This window comes from Hyperolius riggenbachi, chromosome 9, assembly GCF_040937935.1.
Source record: "Hyperolius riggenbachi isolate aHypRig1 chromosome 9, aHypRig1.pri, whole genome shotgun sequence".
NCBI lineage: Eukaryota > Metazoa > Chordata > Amphibia > Anura > Hyperoliidae > Hyperolius > Hyperolius riggenbachi.
In genome coordinates this window covers 225,400,557-225,420,766 of record NC_090654.1, presented here as the reverse complement: position 1 = coordinate 225,420,766, position 20,210 = coordinate 225,400,557, and the positions used below count along the sequence as shown (strand labels likewise).

General features: G+C 47.4%; 1 protein-coding gene and 1 long non-coding RNA gene across 7 annotated transcripts in view; one reads left to right on the top strand and one right to left on the bottom strand.

Annotated features, from left to right (window-relative positions):
- LOC137532985 (uncharacterized) overlaps window positions 1-5,759 on the bottom strand; it is a 53,206-nt gene extending 47,447 nt beyond the window's left edge. The window contains exon 1 of the long non-coding RNA XR_011024095.1: window positions 5,440-5,759. This is a non-coding gene — a long non-coding RNA (uncharacterized lncRNA). The remainder of the gene's footprint in view (window positions 1-5,439) is intronic.
- Window positions 5,760-7,731: 1,972 nt separating this feature from the next.
- The window catches only part of LOC137532982 (son of sevenless homolog 2-like), a 199,955-nt gene continuing 187,476 nt past the window's right edge, over window positions 7,732-20,210 (top strand). For 4 of the 6 annotated variants that reach the window (XM_068254066.1, XM_068254062.1, XM_068254065.1 and 1 more), the window contains exons 1-2: window positions 7,753-7,803; window positions 18,431-19,087. In XM_068254066.1, the coding sequence (XP_068110167.1) occupies window positions 18,652-19,087 (436 nt within the window). In that variant the 5' untranslated portion in view covers window positions 7,753-7,803; window positions 18,431-18,651. Of the gene's footprint in view, window positions 7,842-18,430; window positions 19,088-20,210 lie in introns of all 6 variants that reach the window. The other 2 variants (XM_068254064.1, XM_068254063.1) reach the window with 2 other exon arrangements.

The following is a 20,210-nucleotide window of genomic DNA, read 5'->3' as shown; positions in this document are numbered from 1 at the left end:
TGGCAGAAAAAACAAGATACAGATCATTTTGTTGTGATAAGTAGTGGTAATGTTATTGGCAAATGATTGGGAGGCGCACTGAAATGTGAAAATTGCTCTGGTCCATAAGGTAAAAATACACTCAGGGCTTAAGTGGTTAAAAAACAGAGAGACCAGAAGGGGGGAGGGGAGTTGGGGGCACGGCCATAGCCTAGTGCCCATTTTTAAACGGGCCTTAGGCCTAGTCAGCTATGAAAAGAAAGTTTAATGTTGTATTGTCTCATATGCAGTCTTTCAGTTTCCCAGAAGCTAAATATATGATTTATTGGCTTTTTTTTTTATCTATCCCCTGCATTCAGAAGCTATTTTCTGTCAGGAAAGAGTTGTATGGCTATAATACCCTTATTAGGGTTACACTATGGTCTGACTTAGGCTCTTCACACACAATACAATCTTGGTTGGTGAATCTTACCACTTTCATGTAGTATAGAAGCTTGTCAAAACAATCCTTTCAAAGTATTTTAAGTCTGTTGGTCCTTATACTACATAGATTCAGTAAATTGGTACGGTCAAAATTGTATGGTGTGTGGCCACCTTTAGTCACAACTTGCGGTTGCTTGCATGCCTAAAAAAAGAAAACTCCAGATAAAAATTGAGAGCCATTGTGTGAACTCACCACTTAACCTCCCTGGCGGTAAGCCCGAGCTGAGCTCGGGCTATGCCGCGCAGGGGGAGATCTCAGCCCCTGGTGGGGCGATTTTCATTTTGTAAATTGCTGTGCGCGCAGCCAGCACTTTGCTAGCCGCGCGCACAGCTTGATCGCCGCCGCTCTGCGGCGATCGGCCGCACGCAGCGGCTGAAGAGGGCCCCCCCCCCCCGCCAGAGCCCTGCGCTGCCCGGATCAATGAGTTCCGGGCAGCGCTATGGGCTGGATCGTGTGTCCCTGACGTCAGGACGTCGGCTGACGTCCATGACGTCATCCCGATCGTCGCCATGGCGACAGGAGAAGCCAAACAGGGGAACGCGTTGTATACGCGTTCCCCTGTTTGCTATTGTTGCCGGCGGCGATCGGACTAGAGGGCCACATGCGCCCTCTAGTGGTGTTTCATGTAGCTACCACTCTGGTAGCTTTACATGAAACTTTAAAAAAAAAAAATAAAAAAAATTGGAATTCTGCAATTTTTGCAGAAAAAATTACCCGCCAAGGAGGTTAAGGGATACTTAAGTGTATTAAAAAAAAAAAGTTTTTAACTTACCTGGGGCTTCTTGCAGCCCCCTGGAGTTGTCCTGTGCCCATGACATCCTCCTGATTCCCTCTGGCCAGCAGCGATGACCCCCACAAAGCTGGACCATCCCTGGCTACTGCTATAGCAATTTCCGCATACTGCGGTACGCAGTATGCGGTACGCAGTAGCAGGCGACTGGCCAGTGGGGGTCGCCCCTGCTGGCTGGAGGGACTCAGGAGGACATCGTGGGAACAGGACACCTCCAGGGGGCTGCAAGAAGCCCCAGGTAAGTTAAAAAAAAATTCTTTGATCTAAGTATTCCATTCAGGAAGAAAGCTAGGCTTTCCCATCCAGTACAATTGGAAATATCAAACACACACAAAGACATGTATATAGCACTTTCCTCCTGGCAGACTCAAAGTGCTTCAGAGTTGCAGCCATTTAGGTTGCACTACAATGATTGCACACAGCGCTGCAGCAATCACTAGTAGGTTCCAGGCCTTAAGGCAGTGTTGCCAACTCATCCCTTTAATTACTGACACATCTAAGTTATACAGGTTCTGGGGCTATTTACACACAATCAGTGCCTTAACTGCATCTACCTAGCCACAAAACCTGTATAATTCATATGTGTCAGTAATTAAAGGGATGAGTTGGCAACACTGCCTTAAGGTGGCCAAACATCAAGCAACTTGTCGGGCAATTGACCAATCGATGCGATTATTATAATCAAATTGGATGAAAATTGGTGCTGCCAAGTACATGCCTGACTGACAATGCGACCAATTTCGGGATGAAAATTGGCCGCATTCTCGATCGCGCATGCTGCAAGAGGGTGGGCCAACTTGCTTGATCGGGTGCGCAGCGGGAAGCGACGTGCAATTTTGCGACAGTCGACACGAAGCCCCTGGCCCTGTTCCTTCCCCCCCCAATGAAGATTGTCCCCCTGGTGCCATGTACCTCCGCTGCTCCGGGGGCATTCCCCTCTCCATACCTGCACACCCCACGTGGTTTCCTAGTAAGAGCGTGCGCATGACGTCACACATGTGCACCCTTACTAGGTAACCTCGTGGGGCGCGCGTGTATGCAGAGGAGATATCCCGCAAGCCGCGGGGAAAAGCGTAGGCCCTGGACAGGTAATGTATACTTTACACGGGGCACATTCTTCATTAGGGGGCACAGCGTCTGGGTGGTGGATGCGGTGCACAAGGCCAATTCCAGATCGATTTCAGCATGAAATTGATTGTGAATCAGCCTGTGGTGTATCGGCAGCTGACAGATCTCTCTATTATCAGATTCAATCAGAGAGAGATTAGTCTCTTGATCGAATCTGCCCATACATCTCTACATGTATGGCTACCTTTTGGGTGATTTCATTCACATTATTCAAATTGCCTTGCACATCCCAAAATATAGGAAAGCAACTCAACTCAATAGCCACTCAACAGTGTTGAAAAGTTGCATCACAAGTTACAAATGTGATGTGACACATACAGAAATAGCATAGAAGTATAGTGTGAAGTTTCTGCTGCATTCCTGGGATTACTAACCACTTAAGCCCAACTGGACGAGATTTCTCGTCCAGTTGCTGCGCGCGCCCGCGGGCCCCCCCCCGTGCGCGCCCCCGCTGCTGGCCGCTAGCCCACCGATCAGTGAAAGGGATTATAAATCCCTTTCGCTGATCGGACCCCCCCGGAGAAAAGCCGACAGCGTCTCTTCAGACGCTGCGGCTTTTCTGAGCTCTGGTCTCCTTTCCTCTGCCTGGGAGCGAGATCGATCGCTCCCAGGACTTTTTGATTCTGGCCATCTTGTGGCCAAATAGCAAATTACACCTTAAAAAAAAAAGTTTTAAGAATAAACCTATAAATATATTAAAAAAAAACCTGTTTACCTCCCACACCAAAAAATACCCACATACAAGTTTAAATTAAAAAAAAAAAAAATTACAATAATAAAAAAAAAAAAAAAACATAAATAGTTACCTAAGGGTCTGAACTTTTTAAATATTCATGTCAAAGGAGTATATCAATATGATTTAATAAATTATGGGCTTCTAAACAGTGATGGACGCAAAACGGAAAAAATGCACCTTTATTTCCAAATAAAATATTGTCGCCATACATTGTGATAGGGACATAATTTTAACGGTGAAATACCCGGGGCATATGGGCAAATACAATACGTGAGTTTTAATTATGGAGGCATGTATTATTTTAAAACTATAATGGCTGAAAACTGAGAAATAATGAATTTATTCCATTTTTTTCTTATTCTTCCTGTTAAAATGCATTTACAGTAAAGTGGCTCTTAGCAAAATATACCACCCACAGAAAGCCTAATTGGTGGCGGAAAAAACAAGATATAGATCAATTAATTGTGATGAGTAGTGATAAAGTTATTGGCAAATGAATGGGGGGTGAAAGTTGCTCGGATGTAAAAAAATTTCAACCCTTCGGGCTTAAGTGGTTAATACATGCAGATTTTGCCCAGAACTCCATCCTGGCTACAACAGCCCTGACCAGAAGTGACATTTAGCCAATGATGAGAGTAAAGGGGCCCATACACTCAGCCGATATTTGGCAGATCGCAAATCGATTGACCAATCAATCAATTTGCGGCCAATTTCTATCGATTTCAATCGATCTGACATGTTGGAAAAATTTGGCTTATCTCTGGAGATGGCTTATGAATTTGCATTGGACCTAATGGAAATCTGATGGCAACAAAATGCCATCAGATCGATTTTCAATCGATTTCATACTGACATCTATTGGAAATCTGTTCCCAGTAAAAAATGTTTTTAAACACATCAGATAGATCAAAAAAAATCTACTGATGATCTATCTGCTGCTAATCTAATGAGTGTATGGCCACCTTAACAGCTAGCCAATGACATGAAATGATGGGAGATTATGAAAGTGACAGCTAGCCAGTGAGGAGAAATGACAGCAGACAATGATAGTGAATTAAAGCAGAAGATGGGAATGACAGTTAAGGGGGTGATGAATGAAAGCAGAGGATGGGAATGACAGTTAAGGGGTGATGAATGAAAGCAGAGGATGGGAATGACAGCTAAGGGATGATGAATGAAACCAGAGGATGGAAACGACAGCTAAGGGGTGATGAATGAAAGCAGAGGATGGAAACGACAGCTGGGGATGATAAATGAAATCAGAGGATGGGAATAACAGCTATGGGGTGATAAATGAAAGCAGAGGATGGGAATGACAGCTAGGGTGTGATGAATGAAAGCGAGGGATGATGAATGAAAGCAGAGGATGGGAATGACAACTGGGGGATGATGAATGACAACTGGGGGATGATGAATAAAAGCAAAGGATGGGAATCACAGCTAAGGGTGATGAATGAAAGCAGAGGATGGAAATGACAGCTAGGGGGTGATGAATCAAAGCAGAGGATGAGAATGACAACTAAGGGGTGATGGAAGCAGCGGATAGGAATGACAGCTAAGGGGTGATGAAAGCAGAGGATGGGAATGACAACTAGGCGGTGTTAAATAAAAGCAGATGATGGGAATGACAGCTAGGTGATAAAGGGAAGCAGAGGATAATAATTACAACTAGTGGGTGATGAATGAAAGCAGAGGATGAGAATGACAGCTGGGGGATAATGAATGAAAGCAGACGATGAGAATGCTAGCTAAGGGTGATGAATGCAGAGGATGGGAATGACAGCTAGGGGTGATGAAAGCAGAGGATAGGAATGACGGCTAAGGGGTGATGAATGAGGATGAGATTGACAGCTGGCAATTAGTGGGTGACTGACAAGCTGTAACAAGCAGAAACTTACATAATCCCGGTGTTCCAACATTTTAGCATACCCGACAGAATAGCATACAAATGCTACTGAGCATGTGCAAAGTCATGCAGGGCATACATTAACCCCATAATACCCATCAGCAGCATTAACCTTTTCAACCCCAGTTAGCTGCCTGTGTGCTGGTGTGCAATCTCCACTATCCAAGTGGACATAGAGTTAGAATAAAAAGTTGTCCGAGCGAAGCGAGGACCGAGCCCGCAGCCCAGCGAGCGAAGCGAGCGGGCAAGGGGACACTGATTCTACTAACAAGGGGTATATCACTTTAAATGTATGCTATTCTGTCAATGTATGCTAGTTAGTTGGAACACCGGTGGCAGTCGATCAACCATCTGGAACGCCCTTCTGGTCAGCGCGGCACTGCAGCTTCTTCCCTCTAGGGTCTCCTCCTTAGTACCTGTACAGCTCCGAGCCTCCGACAACCGAGTCTCCTCCCTCTTCTGTCATCTTACGTCGTCTTTACTTTACGAGTACACCGAGCGAGGCTTCCAAGTCCTCCGACTCGCGGCTACTAGCGCTCGAGCACCGCTCCTTCTTTGTTTTAGGGCATTTGGGCTGTACTAGTGGCCGCAGCTGTGGCCTGGTGAGCTTTACTGCATCTCTGTCCTGCCCTCCTTCCTTTCAGCGACGCTTATTATGGGGAGGGCACCTGTACAGCCACCGCGGCTCTAGCCTCCAATTCAGCTATCTGCGGCTGCAGACTTCACTCCCGCCATGTGTAGCTCCTCCCCTCACTCCTTCCATCCGCGGCTCCACACCTCACATCAGCCATCTGCGCCTCTTCCCCAGGGGAGGACTGGGACCTTTTGGCCTGGGGGGACAACACAAACTAGAGGCCCGTTTCACGGCATCCCCAGCCCAAAGCCATATCTTTCTTGTGTGCAAATCTTCAAATTGTGATGACTAACACACACACACACACACACACACACACACACACACACACACACACACACACACACCCTGATGCCTAACCCCATTTCTCCGCACAATCTACCTGTCTGTGTCTGATGCCTAACCTTAAAGAGTTATCAGGCTTTTTTTTTTTATGAAAATAAGTGCTACTTACCCAGGGCTCGTCCAGCCCCAAGCTCCCAGCATGTCCCTTGCCGCAGCTCTGCAGTCAGCTATTCGCTGCCGCTGCCTCCCAGCCCCCGGCGATGACGTCAGGCCGACTGCGCCTGTGCGAGCGGCACTGTCAATCACCGCCACATGGACCAGAGCGTACTGTGCAGACGCTGACACTCCGGTCCACGTGGCGGTGATTGACAGTGCTGCTCGCACAGGCGCAGTACAGGCCGACATCCAGGTCGGACTGGTGCCATCGCCGGGGACTGGGAGGCAGCGGCAGCGAATGGCTGACTGCAGAGCTGCGGCGAGGGACATGCTGGGAGCGTGGGGCTGGAGGAAGCCCCGGGTAAGTAGCACTTATTTCATTAAAAATGCCTGATAACTCCTTTAAACAAACCCCCCCCCCCCCCCCCCCCCCCCCACACACACACACACACAAACCTATCTACCTGGTGATGCCTAATCCCACTCCTGCCCACCCACCATACAAACTACTTGTCTGACACCTACTCCCCCCCCCCCCTCCAACTACCTGTTTGACAGTGCCTAACTGCCTGCCTCCCCCCTCCCCTGCCGCCAATCACACCACAAGAAGAGAAAACGTTCCCCCTCAGGCCAGGGTCAGAATGGGGATGATTATCACACGAAAAAAAAACTCAGAGGGCACTGGCCTGGGCAGAGAATTGAATTTGACAGCAGTAGCAGGCAGGCAGCAAAGTGTGAGTAACTCAGTGACAAGAAGGGAGAAGAAGTACAGAAACAAAATTTATAAAAACCACCTTCTCCTCTGGCGACCTGGACCCGACCTCCTCTATCCTCCTGTCTCCTCAGTCCTACACTTCCTCCTCCTCCACAGCAGCAAGCAGCTGTAGGTGGCATCTCCGACTCCCAGCCCCCAGAGTGTCCGACTCCTCCAGCCAGGACAGCCAGCCAGCCACTCGTAGCCGCAGCTCCAGGCCCCCAGCCCCCCCAGCACAGAAAGCTGAAGAGTGAGACAGCTCACTCCGACGACACCTCAGGCACAGCAGCACAGGGGAGGACTGTGTCCGACTCCTCCAGCCAGGCCAGCCACACATAGCTGCAGCTCCAGGCCCCCAGCCCCCCCAGCACAGAAAGCTGAAGAGTGAGACAGCTCACTCTGATGACACCTCAGGCACAGCAGCACGTTGCGGGCGGCAATGGCTCCAGGCGGGGGGCGGAGTCAAGCAGGGTCAACCCACCGGGCCGGAGAGGACCTAAGCTATTTGTGTTCTTGTGCCGCTCACATCCACCGCAGGTGCAGCCACGCACAAGGGCACACCACAGCCGGCCGCCTCAGCCCCTTCTCTGATTGGATACTTCAACTTGCCGGGAAATATTGCGCGAGGTTGCGATCCCCACTGCGAACCTGTCACCTGTGGTATGTCTTCTGGCCCTAATTACTTAAGATTTGGGCGGCCCGGGGGGCAATTGCCCCCCGTCCCCCTGGGCCAGTCCTCCCCTGCTCTTCCCGTCACTCCCGCCATCCACGGAACCTCCGACCACTCCAGCGACCCGCAGATCCTGTTGTCTGACAGACGCATCTGACGTCATTTGCCTCGCAGCGGGGCTTCCGTAGTGACGCGCGGCTTCCGGCGCTGGTTCCGCACTCTTCCTTCCTCGTGAGGTGTGTACTATGTGCGCGGTGCAAGTGGCCGCAGCTCCCCGTGGGGTATGTGCGCGGTGCTAGTGGCTGAAGCTCCCCGTGGGGTATGTGCGCGGTGCAACTTAGTGGCTGCAGCTCCTCGTGGGGTATGTGCGCGGTGCAAGTGGCCGCAGCTGTAGGCGCTGCTAACCCTGAGGTGGCCACAGCTGTAGGCGCTGCTAACCCTGAGGTGGCCACTAACGTGCCAATGGAAAAGTAATGGTGCTTAAAACACTATATTTACTTTGTGCTGTAATGTAAGCAGGTCTTAATAGGCAAGTATCCGGTAGCACACGCCACCAGTCTAGTATGGTTTTGTCCCTCTTTATATATATATATATATATATTTAAAAAAAAAAATTGACACTAAACTTTATTCCTATCCTTTAAATTGATATATTACTAATTTTAAAATGTTACTTTGAAGGAAAATGAACCAGGATAGAAATGACCAGTGTGGTTTGAATTATAAAACATATTTTTCTTATGAAATCTTTATGGTATGCGTGACTAGGGGTGTGGCAGGAGCGTGGCTTAAGTGTCCCTCTTTCTCATCTCAAAAAGTTGGGAGGTATGCAGGTACCTCCCAACTTTTTGAGGTAAGAAAGAGGGACACTTAAAGTAAACCTAAAGCCAGGCAAAAAAAATGAGATGAACTCAGGAGGCCGCAATAGCAGCATAGGGGGCGATATACAGGCTGAGAACGTGAACAATCACTCGTTCCCATGCCTGTCGGCCGGTGACGGCCAAACCGGAAGTGTTCGCCGGCGGGTCCTGGACCATCGGAACGGGGCTGCGAGGGCACCGATCGGCTGCAGGGGGCTGAGGGAAGCCCCAGGTGAGTTAATCTCATTTTTTTTGCCTGGCTTTAGGTTCACTTTAAGCAACACCCCTGATCACACCCCTAGTCACGCATACCATAAAGATTTCATAAGAAAAATGTTGTTTTATAATTCAAACCACACTGGTCCTTTCTATCCTGGTGCATTTTCCTTCATATTAACATTTTAAAATTAGTAATATATCAATTTAAAGGGAAGGTTCAGGGAGGGTGGGTAAAAAATAAAAATCAAATTCCACTTACCTGGGGCTTCCTCCAGCCCGTGGCAGGCAGGAGGTGCCCTCGCCGCCGCTCCGCAGGCTCCCGGTGGTCTCCGGTGGCGCGCCCGACCTGGGCAGGCCGGCTGCCAGGTCGGGCTCTTCTGCGCTCCAAGGCCCGGAACTTCTGCGTCCCACGCCGGCGCTCTGACGTCATCGGACGTCCTCCGGGCTCTACTGCGTATGCGCAGAACTACTGCGCATGCGCAGTAGAGCACGGAGGACGTCCGATGACGTCAGAGCGCGGCGTGGGACGCAGAAGTTCCGGGCCTTGGAGCGCAGAAGAGCCCGACCTGGCAGCCGGCCTGGCCAGGTCGGGCGCGCCCCCGGAGACCACCGGGAGCCTGCGGAGCGGCGGCGAGGGCACCTCCTGCCTGCCACGGGCTGGAGGAAGCCCCAGGTAAGTGGAATTTGATTTTTATTTTTTGCCCACCCTCCCTGAACCTTTCCTTTAAAGGATGGGAATAAAGTTTTTAGAGTTGATCAAACACATTTTTTTAGTAGATACATATATATATTTACATATAAAGAGGGACAAAGTCCTGAAAGAGGGGCAAATGAGGAATAAAGAGACAGGGCACCCAAAAAGGGGCTGTCCCTCCGAAAGAGGGACATTTGGGAGCTATGATCACAGGTGCTGCCATTCATTTGATGAACACACATCTGCTTTCAGGCAGTGGTATGCTGGAGACATATTACATTACAATGGCATAATGTACATGTGTGTGGAGCTACTGTTCAACAAACTGAGGCTAACATCGCACACCAGTACTGGGCAGATGAGTATAATTAACACCTTTAAGAATGGATGCAGAGAATGGAAGAAGCAAAAGGCGCAAGTAGACCAATTGGGTGCCGCCATAGGCAAAATATTGGTATTTGGACGCTGATATAGCACCCACTATATCTATCGGTCACCGCAGGCACCCAAATGCCAATATTTATGTGGTGCCCAAGACATTACATTTTTTGGGATTTTTTTTCTGTGGGGGGGGGGGGGGCGTCCTGTTTGGTAGGTAGTGTCAGCGGGTGTGGGGAGGGGGGTTGTTTAGTTTTAGGCATCAAGCAGGCAGTGTGTGTGTGTGGGGAAGTTTAGGTGTTAGGCTGCAGGTAGGGTATGAGGGGAGGTTTAGGCATTAGGCAGGTAGTGTGTGCAGGGGGAGGGGAGTGTAGGATTAGGCAGTTAGTGTGGGAGGAGTGTAGTATTACAGGAACGCAACTGAAAGAAAAAGTTATACCGCATGTTTCAGCCGTATTACGTCTCATACAGTCAATGAAAAGTATCCCTTACAGTACCTGTTAATGTGCTTTTGCAGCGTGTTACCATACTACAACACGTTATACCGCAATGCTACTGCCACGTTGCATATGTGGTGGATTAGAAGCAGTAAGCCGTGTTACAAAGTGGCTGTCGTGCTGCACCACTGTAATGTGACAAATGGGATTATATATTTTTTTTATGACTAAAACCTCTTAGGCTACATTCACAGTGGTGTGGTGCTGCTGCATTAAGGCTGCTTTGTAACACAGCTTGCCGCACTGCAATGCACCACTTATGTGATGTTGGTTTGGTAAGTGCATTGTGATATAACAGCATTGTGTGGCATATAACGACAATGTGACTTTGTGACAAATTGCATGCAGTACGTTACCACTAAACACATGTTAACAGTGAAAGTGAAGCATAATTTTCATTGACTATATGCAGGTCCAAATTTAGATCACAGGTGCCTATAGGCACAGATGTCCTGGCACCTTAGACTTCTCCCTCCATTAACCTAGAACGCCCCACCACCGCTGTCACTTCTCTCTTACTTCCCTTGACCATCATAGGGATCTACAGGTGCCACTTAGTATTAGGTAGCCAGAAGAACCCTTAATATTAAGTAGCTAGAGGTGCCCCTCACTGTAGGGAGATCTCATCAGTGGATGCTGAGCGTACTCTGCATATGGAAGGAGGGAGGTGCTCAGAGTGGCGCAAGCCGACTTTCCGTCATCAGACGCCTGTAGGCACGTGCCTTATGGGAAATCCAGCCCTGACTATATACTTCACTGTAACCAATGTAATGCATGGGTAACTTGTGGCAGAGCTTTCCCATTGTTTTCCTGCTTTTACCAGGAATGCAACACAACTCCCACTGTGAACCTAGTCTTAAAATGCCTATTTTGAAATCCATATTGCACTCTTTAAGTGTACCTAAGGGCAAACCCACTAGAAGCCTTTTCTAAGAGCTAGTGGTTTGAGAAAGCTCTTGCTAATGCAGTGCTATGGGCAATTTTTATAAAATCACATCGCTCAAGTGGGCTCACACCCATAGCATCACATCACAAAGTGCTCAGAAAAGCTCTCCTAGTGGGTTCTAGGGCCCAGGCCTGAGATGGGCTTACTAAGAGATTTGATACTTACCTGAGGCTTCCTCCAGCCTTATGAGCACCGATATACGTCTCTTGCCGTCCTATCGTGCCTCCGTTCGGCCACAATCAGCCCTGGTAACTGACTCAGCTGCGCCAGTCAGGCTCTTATGCTTATGAGAGTAGGAGCCGCTGCAGAAGAGCCGACTGTTGTGACTGAGCCAGATTACCGGGGCTGATTTTGGGCGAACGGAGGCACTCAGTTTTAGTGAGCCCATCTCAGGTTTACTTCAAAGGAGTCGTCAAGCAACTCGTGCTGCCCATAGTACTAATTCCCTGGGGCTTCCTCGAGCCCCTGCTAGCTGCTATGTCCCTCGCCGCAACCCCGCTGGCCCCTATTCCCCGAATGTGCGACTGCAGGGTTGCTCGAATACCCCCAAATTCTATTCGAGTTAATTCGAATCTGGATATGCTCAAATCCAGATTCGGTTGTGATCACGAATAGAAACAGATATCCGATTCGAGTGTGGTTTTGAGTCAAATAACTGCATGTAATTACGAGTCGTGATTCAAAACCCGCCAAATTTAACGGTTAATAGCAAAGCCCCCTTAAATGCCAGAATCGCCAAATTTGCAGGTTATGTTAAGAAGAAAAGTGGGAGCAAGGTTCTTTTTAATGAATTGAATCGAATGAATCAGCTCTGAACTGATTCATTTGATTCAGTTTATTAAAAAGAACCGGATCATTCATGAACCGGTTAGTATAGCTGAGAATGCGTCCTGTGAGGATGCATAGCTGTCGGCTCCCGCTGTCTCTCCACACCTACCTTCACCTGTCACCCTCACCTAGCCTGGCACACCCATAGGTGGGCCAGGCTAGGTGAGGGTGACAGGTGAGGAGGCGGGGAGGACAGCGGGAGCCGGCGCTATGCGTCCTATGTGGACACATTCTCTGCTATAATTAGTATAGCTCGTCTGAGATCTTCAATCAACTTAATTGAAGATCGCAAGATTAGAAAATATTGGCGTGGGACATTTTCAAGGATATTGGCGTGTGGACTTTTTTTTTTAAAGGTACAGTTAAGTATTTCTGGTTACTTAAGAACATTAAAGGACTTTTTCGTTGTTGAGTTTTTATTTCATTTAACCCTTTGTGGAAATGGGTAAGGGGTACTTTGTACCCCTATACTCATTTCTCCTGGGAGGGTGGGCATCTGGGGTCCCCTTCTTAAAGGGGACTCCCAGATGCCACCATGAACCCCCCTCCTCCTGGGGCACCGGAGGTGGGGAAGAGCCCCTTGTCCATGGATTGGACAAATGGCTCGGGGGGGAGAGGGGAAGGCTTGGCCACCCCTCTCCCAGGAGCTTCACATACAATGGACCATGCGGGCTGGTATAGCTCAGGGTGCGAAGCCCCAGTTGGCCGGGGCTCTGCATTCTGGCTATCCCAACCTGCATTGGAGGCAAGGGGGTACAGCGGCTCGAGAGTGGGTATCCCACGCCATTTAAAAAAAAAAATTCCCACACTCTGAACATAGAAAAAAATTAAAAAATATATATATATTTTTTTAAATATTGTTTCCCACTATCTTTTTAACATATTGCAGATTTGGTGTTGCTATGTAAGGGGCCTTTGCTATTAACTGCTAAAGTCAGCGTGAATTGTTTCCCACGATCTGTCATTGACCGGTATTGAAATGTATACATTTTTTCCTTTGAACTTTTAAAATTGATTTTCTCAAAGTATAAGGTCTTTTTTTAAAAAATGTTTCCATTGCTTACACTTTTCTTCTTAACATAACCTGCAAATTTGGTGATTCTGGCATTTAAGGGGGCTTTGCTATGAACCGGTAAAGTTAGCAGGTTTTGACGGTTAATAACGGGTAGTAATGGCCGTGATCATGGCCGGATTTGGACCAAATCATGGTGCATTCGGATCTGAATTCGTCATTGAGATGCAATCACAAATTCCGATCAGGATGTCTGATAGTAAAAAAAAGGCATACCCATGATCACGAGTTTGTGATGAGCAACCCTGGGTGCAAGCCCCGCTGTCAATCTCCTCCCGTTCCGGACCACGTGGAGCTGATTGACAGTGGTGCTCGTGCAGGTGCAGTAGAGGATGACCGGAGCAGTACTTTTCAGCGCTGCTAGATTTGGGCGCAGCCATAGACTGTAATGGCAATCAGTCTATAGCGGCGCTCAGTGAGTAACGTCGGCTCCGTCAGAAGACGGAGCTGAAGTTGCTTAAAAAATACAATAAGTCGGCCTCCAGCAATCGCTGGAAGCCAAATTATTTCATTCCCCCACTATCCATGGCAGCCTGGAGGGGAAATAGTAATTAATACGGCCCGGACTTATGCAGGCGCAAGAAAAGCCATATACCAGCTGTATCCTGCGCCCAAGTCTACCGGCACCGATTTCAAATGTACGCGAGGATGACTTGGTGGTCGTCCTGTGCACCGTTGGGGAATAGGGGCCAGCAGAGCTGCGTCGAGAGACATAGCAACTGCCAGGGCCTGGAGGAAGCCCTGGGTAAGTAGTACTATGGGTAGAATGAGTTGCTTGACGATATTTATGTGGAGGTAATGTGTTTTTGTTTTTTTACAGTGGTGACCATAAGCATCCTAAAATATGAATTAAAGGAAGTTTTAAAGAAAACAGATACCTAAGGAGAGGGAAGGCTCTGGGTCCTATAGACTCTAGAGCATTCCCAGTCCTCCTACGGTCCCTGCTGGCTCCCCCATTAGACCATTGACTTCAACTTTGATCACAAATTAATTCTTTTGAAATGAATATTGATGGTCAATGAAATGCAAATAGTTCTGAATTGATGCTGGATTATGCACAATTTTGTATGCAGCTTGAAAACAGACTAATCAATTCCTGCTCAAGTGGCATTCATTTGGTTTGTCTGAGGCCTGGAACCCACTAGAAAGCGCAAAACGCAATCACTATCGATTTGCAATTTTGGAAACGATTTCCTTGCTCCTATACAATTCATTAGAATTGAAACGCTCCAAAAATGCTGCATGTCCTGCAATTGTGATTTGCTTAACCCCCTTGGTGGTATGATTCTTTCCGGATTTTAGGGTTTAAAAGTGGTACAATTTTTTTGCACCCTTTCAGACCCTAACACCTGGAAAAAATCATGCTGCCTGGGAGATCTGCACAGCCCCAGCAATCACTCACCTCCCTGGCGCCAGCGCTGCAGTTATGCCTCCATCCTGCGGGTGGCTCTGCAACTCTAAAATTAGATTGCTGGCTGTCATCATGACGACAGCTGGCGATCTCACCAGAAGGAAGCAGAGCCCCGGAGGAGAGGAAGAAGTATGGCGTCCGACGTCGGGATCCCTGGGAGGTATGTAGAAATGCTCCCGCTTGCATTGCTCTGCATAGAGCCTCCGGCGGCTACACCCGAGCAGAGGTCGGGATTACCGCTCTGAGCTGGGCTTTTCTGCCCCGACCCTAGCTCGGAGTAACCTCCAAGGAGGTTAATCACAATCGCTGTAGTGGAATCTGTCCCATCCATTTACATTGGCACAGCGTTTAGGGAAATTGCTAGCAATTGAAAGTGTTCCTTAAACCCTAAGAAAAATGTTCTAGTTCCCAGACTGTGGAAGGTTACATACATTTCCAAAACCACTTCAACTCAGAATAATGTGCGTACTTTATATCAACATATTTAAGAAATTGGAAAAAAAAAAAAAAACTCAAGTAGTCTGGTATTGCCTAGGAAGTCTGAACAATACTAGCTCACATGATTCTTGGTATAGAGGGCTATCCTGTATGATGGAGGCAAACTCTCCCCCTTGTCCAATTTCCAGGATAGGGGGCTTATCCACACATCTAGTACCGGGAAGGGGGGGGGGGGGGGGGGGGAGTGGTGGAATCTGTCTTTAATAATGGGTAAAAATGTGTCTCCTGCTAGAGGAATAGGTTTTGTACTCCATACCTATTTTTAAAAATGGGGGTGAATAGACAACACTAATATCACTTTTAAACAGATTTATAACTTAACCTTTTCGGGACCGCGTGAATGAGATCCTACGCCGCACTTGTGGCTGTTCTAGCCTGATGCGGCGTAGGGTCTACGCCGGCCCGCAGTTTCCGCTCCCGACGCGATCGTGCGCACCCGGAGGGGGGGGGGATTAAGCTGTCATATGACAGCCGACATCTCCCCCGAGTGATCAGCAGCCATCGCGTATGGCTGGTGATCACATGATCACTACGATCGCCGTCCGATCGTAGTGATCAGTTTGACAGCTGTGGCGGCAGAGGGGAAAAGAAGAGGATCCACTCACCTCCCTGCCATTCCCGCGACGATCGGCGCCCCCCTCCGCTCTGGCCGACATCTCCACTCCGCCTGACGTCAGCGCCGGGTCCCGGCTTGATGACGTCATCAAACCGCGAGCCGGAACTGATCGTCAGACAGAATGGAGATGCCGGCCGGAGAAGAGGGTCCCATGCGGCTCATCGCCGGAACCTGGAAGGTGAGTGAAGGCTGCTGGCAGAAGGGGGGGGGGGGGGGCACAGGCCACCATGGGGGGACACAAATCCAGCCAGCCACAGATGGGATTCGGCCGCCTGACTCTCCCCAAACGCGCGCACCCCCCTCCCGCGCAAAATGCTTGGTCCTTAAGGGGGGGGGGGGGTAGGAGGCCGGTCCCGAAAAGGTTAAAGCGGTATTGAAACCCAGAATTTCTTCTTTGCGCTAAAAGATTATTTACAGCATATAAAATACTACTATATTTTTTTTTTTTTTTTTTTTAGCAGGACAGCATTCAAACAGCTAAACACAGAACTTATTTTTCAATAGAAAGCTCCCTGCAGTGAGTTTCGAATCCGAATAGGTGATAACATTATCTTTTGTTTACTTAATTGCAGCAAGAGAGGAATGTAAACATTCCCTGGCAGAGGTGAAACTCCTAAGGTTTGCACATCAGACACAGCTCAGAAAAATTCACTGGGTACAATACAGTCTAATCTCCTTATAGTAAACTTCAAGGGAACAGGAAAAGGGGTTTACTATATCCGAAGTTTACTATATCAGAAATGGTCGTAAAATTAGCCCAGCATGCCCGGGTGCATTCTCTGCTGCAAAGGAGAAACTCTGTCTTACCAGTGGAGGTACAGTGCCTCCATGGGTGTGACTTGCATGTGTCCTGCAAAACTTTCTGCTCACACTTGAGCCAATCATGAAGCCTTTCTTCAAAATGCAGCCAATCATAATAAGCTACTTGCATCTGTAATGCGAGTGGCTCTGATAGCTCCACGGGCGGGACTTGGCACTACACTCTCCACTCTCCTTAGTTTTGCGGTGAGTAGGCCCGCTCTGATCTGCACTACAAGTGCAAGTGTTCTGCACTCCACATGCTACCAGGAGTGTCATTGCTAACAAGGGAAAAGATGCCCAGGAGTGCGTACAATCCCGTGGGAGGACTATGACGTTAAACATGAAAAAGGCCGTTCCCCAGTTTGTATTCTCACATGTCTATGAAGGTTTCCATTGTGAGTAAAAACGTTTCCCATATTATGAAGAAGGTCTGTCACCTGTGTGAGTCTTTTGGTGTCTATGAAAGTTTCCTCTGTCATAGAAGCCTTTCCCGAACTCTGAACATGAAACAGTTCTCTCCCCAGTGTGTATTTTCACGTATCTACTAAGGTTTCCATTCTGATAAAACATTTCCCACCCTCTGAACATGAATAAGGCTTCTCACCTGTGTGAGTTTGTAGGAGTCTCTGAAGGCTCTTTCTATCATGAAAATGTTTCCCACATTCTGAACATAATAGATGCCTCTCACCTGTGTGTCTCATCATGTGTTCTACAAAAGTCTGAACTTGAATATGGTCTCCTGTGTGAGTTTTTTGGTGTCTATGAAAGTTTCCTCTGACATAGAGATCTTTCCCACACTCTGAACATAAAAAGGCACCTCCCCAGTGTGTATTCGTATGTGTCCATGAAGGTTTCCATTCTGAGTAAAACATTTCCCACCCTCTGAACATGCCCTCTGAACATGAATAAGGCTTCTCCTCTGTATGAGTTTTTAGGTTTCTCTGAAGGCTCTTTCTATCATAAAAAGTTTCCCCACATTCTGAACATGACAGAGAGGCCTCTTACCTGTGTGTCTTATCATGTGCTTCACAAAAGTTTGAATATGATCTGTCACCTGTGTGAATTTTTTGGTGTATATGAAAGTTTCCTCTGACATAGAAATCTTTCCCGCACTCTGAATATGAAAAAGGCCATTCCCCAGTGTGTATTCTCACATGTCTATGAAGGTTTGCATTCTGAGTAATAACATTTCCCATACTCTGAACATGACCAAGGCTTCTCACCTGTGTGAGTTTTTAGGTGTCTCTGAAGGCTCTTTCTTTTAAAAAACTTAGGGGACTAAGACTTTTTAGATTTTGGCCTTTTTTAGATTAAGTGACTGGGTTTTACACACGTTGTAGAAAATCAGGTCTTAAAGAGAATCTGTAACGTCAAAACGTCCCCTGGGGGGTACTCACCTCGGGTGAGGGAAGCCTCAGGATCTTAATGAGGCTTCCCACGCCGTCCTCCATCCCTCAGGTGTCTCGCTGCAGCCCTCAAGACAAGATGACGTCAATATTTACCTTCCCGGCTCCTGCGCAGGCGCTCTGACGGCTGTCGGCTCCGAAGTAGGCGGAAATACCCGATCGCTGTCAGCTCTGCTCTACTGCGCAGGCGCAACTTTCCGGCGCCTGCGCAGTAGAGCGGACCCGACTGAGATCGGGTATTTCCGTCTACTTCTGAGCCGAAAGCAGCCACAGCGCCCCCGCTGGAGCCAGCAAAGGTAAATATTGAATTGACAGTCGGGTCTGTCGCCGGCTGTTCGAAGGGCTGCAGCGAGACCCCCGTGGGACAGAGGACGGCGTGGGAAGCCTCATTAGGATCCCGAGGCTTCCCCCACCCGAGATGAGTACCCCCCAGGGGATGTTTTTGATGTTACAGAGTCTCTTTAAGTGTTGCAATATTCTAGTAATTATTGTGAGTTAATGGAATTATTATAGTCCACATTTTAATTTAATGTAGATAATGTGACATCATAATAATTATTGCAATAATCTAGCACTAACTGTGAAAATGGGCCAATCAAATGCAGCATTTCTAGCATCTCATTGACCATCTTTAATTACATGACAAGTAAACTTTAAGCACTAAACTGGCTTGTGTTTTTAGGGAGCCCACTTGGCGTCTGTACAACCGACAGACACGCAGCAAACATTTGGCCATCAAGAAGATAAATGAAATCCAGAAGAACATTGATGGCTGGGAAGGTAAAGATATCGGGCAGTGCTGTAACGAGTTCATCATGGAAGGTTCTTTGACCAGTCAGGGCCAAACACGAACGGCACATCTTCCTGCTCCTGATGACCTGATGTTTAGCTGCAAGATGAACCATGGCCAGTCCCGCATCCCTGGCTTACAGCTCAGCTGAATACCACCTGAAGGAGAAGTTCATCATGTGGAAGGTGCAGGTCGTCGACCGGGAAGACACGCCGGAGTACAAACATGCTTTCGAGCTGGTCTCCAAAGATAAGAACTCTATTATTTTTGCTGCCAAGACAGCCGAGGAAAAAAACAATTGGATAGCAGCTCTGATCTCGCTGCAGTACCACAGCACATTGGACCGTATGTTGGACTCTGTTCTAATTCAGGAAGAGAATGAGCAGCCATTGCGTCTGCCTAGTCCAGATGTCTACTGCTTTGTGGAGGAGGACTCGGAGGAGAACATGGTTTTCAAAGAAAATGTGCAGAGCAGAGGTGGAATCCCCATTATAAAGGGAGGGACTGTGGTCAAACTTATCGAAAGTCTGACCTATCACATGTATGCAGGTAGGTTAATGCTGTGTGTCAACATTAAATTTTTCCACCTGTCAAAACTAGAAGGATGTGAAAATGAACTAATGAGATAAACAATTGTATTTATTTTCCTACTCCTAAAAATGACTTTTTTTTTTTTTTTACATATTCCATGTTTTTATTTTATATTTAAATATTTACAAAGTAGATTGAATGTTTTGTTGCCTCTGCTCGGTGGCAGTCTAATAAGTTTCCCAGAGTTAAAATTCATAAACTATTTATCTTTTTTTTTATCTCTTGCACTCAGAAGTAGTATTCTGCCAGGAATACTTTTATGGCTATAATCTGCTTATCAGTGAGGTCTACTATATTCCCTACAAGGTACAGACAAGGGAGAAGCTGTCACTTCCATGCCTAAAAATGAACTCTTTCAGGCTGCAAAATACAAGTAAAACAGCCTGGTTATTAATGTTTTGCAGTGTACATACGCTTACAGTATTTATCTCATAATGTCACACATCGCCTCTGGTATACTTTAAACTTTACAAATCAAAGCAATGGTCATTAAGGTGGCCATACAGATTCACATTCGACCATCAGATAGATTTCTGTCAGATGCCTGTCATGTCGAATCTGACAGGAATCTATCTGATGTGTGCCGCACACTAGGAACAGATTTCCAATAGATTTCAGAATGAAATCTATTGGAAATCGATCTAAATGCATTATTGGACCATTATATCCAATGCAACTTTATGGGCCATCGATCTGCTGGCAGTAGCAGATCGACCTAGATTTTCCATCCTGTCAGATACATCAAATTGATCGAAATCGGCCACAAATCGATCGAAAGATTTGGTAGAATTGATTTCTGATCAATCGATTCCATAGAATCGATCGATGGCTGAAATCGGCCAGTGTATGGGCCCCTTTTGAGACTTACCAGATTCTATCTTTTAGATATCAGCCAACAAGTGTTTTACCATGTTTACCTATAGCTGTTAAGAAAATAATTGGGAATAAGGATACCATTAAGTACTGTAGATAACTTAATGGTTTGAAACAGCATTCTAAAAACCTTTTTTGTTGCCAGCAGTTGAGACTTTAATGGCAGTGTGTTGAGTTATTTTGATGGGACAGCAAATTTACACAGACA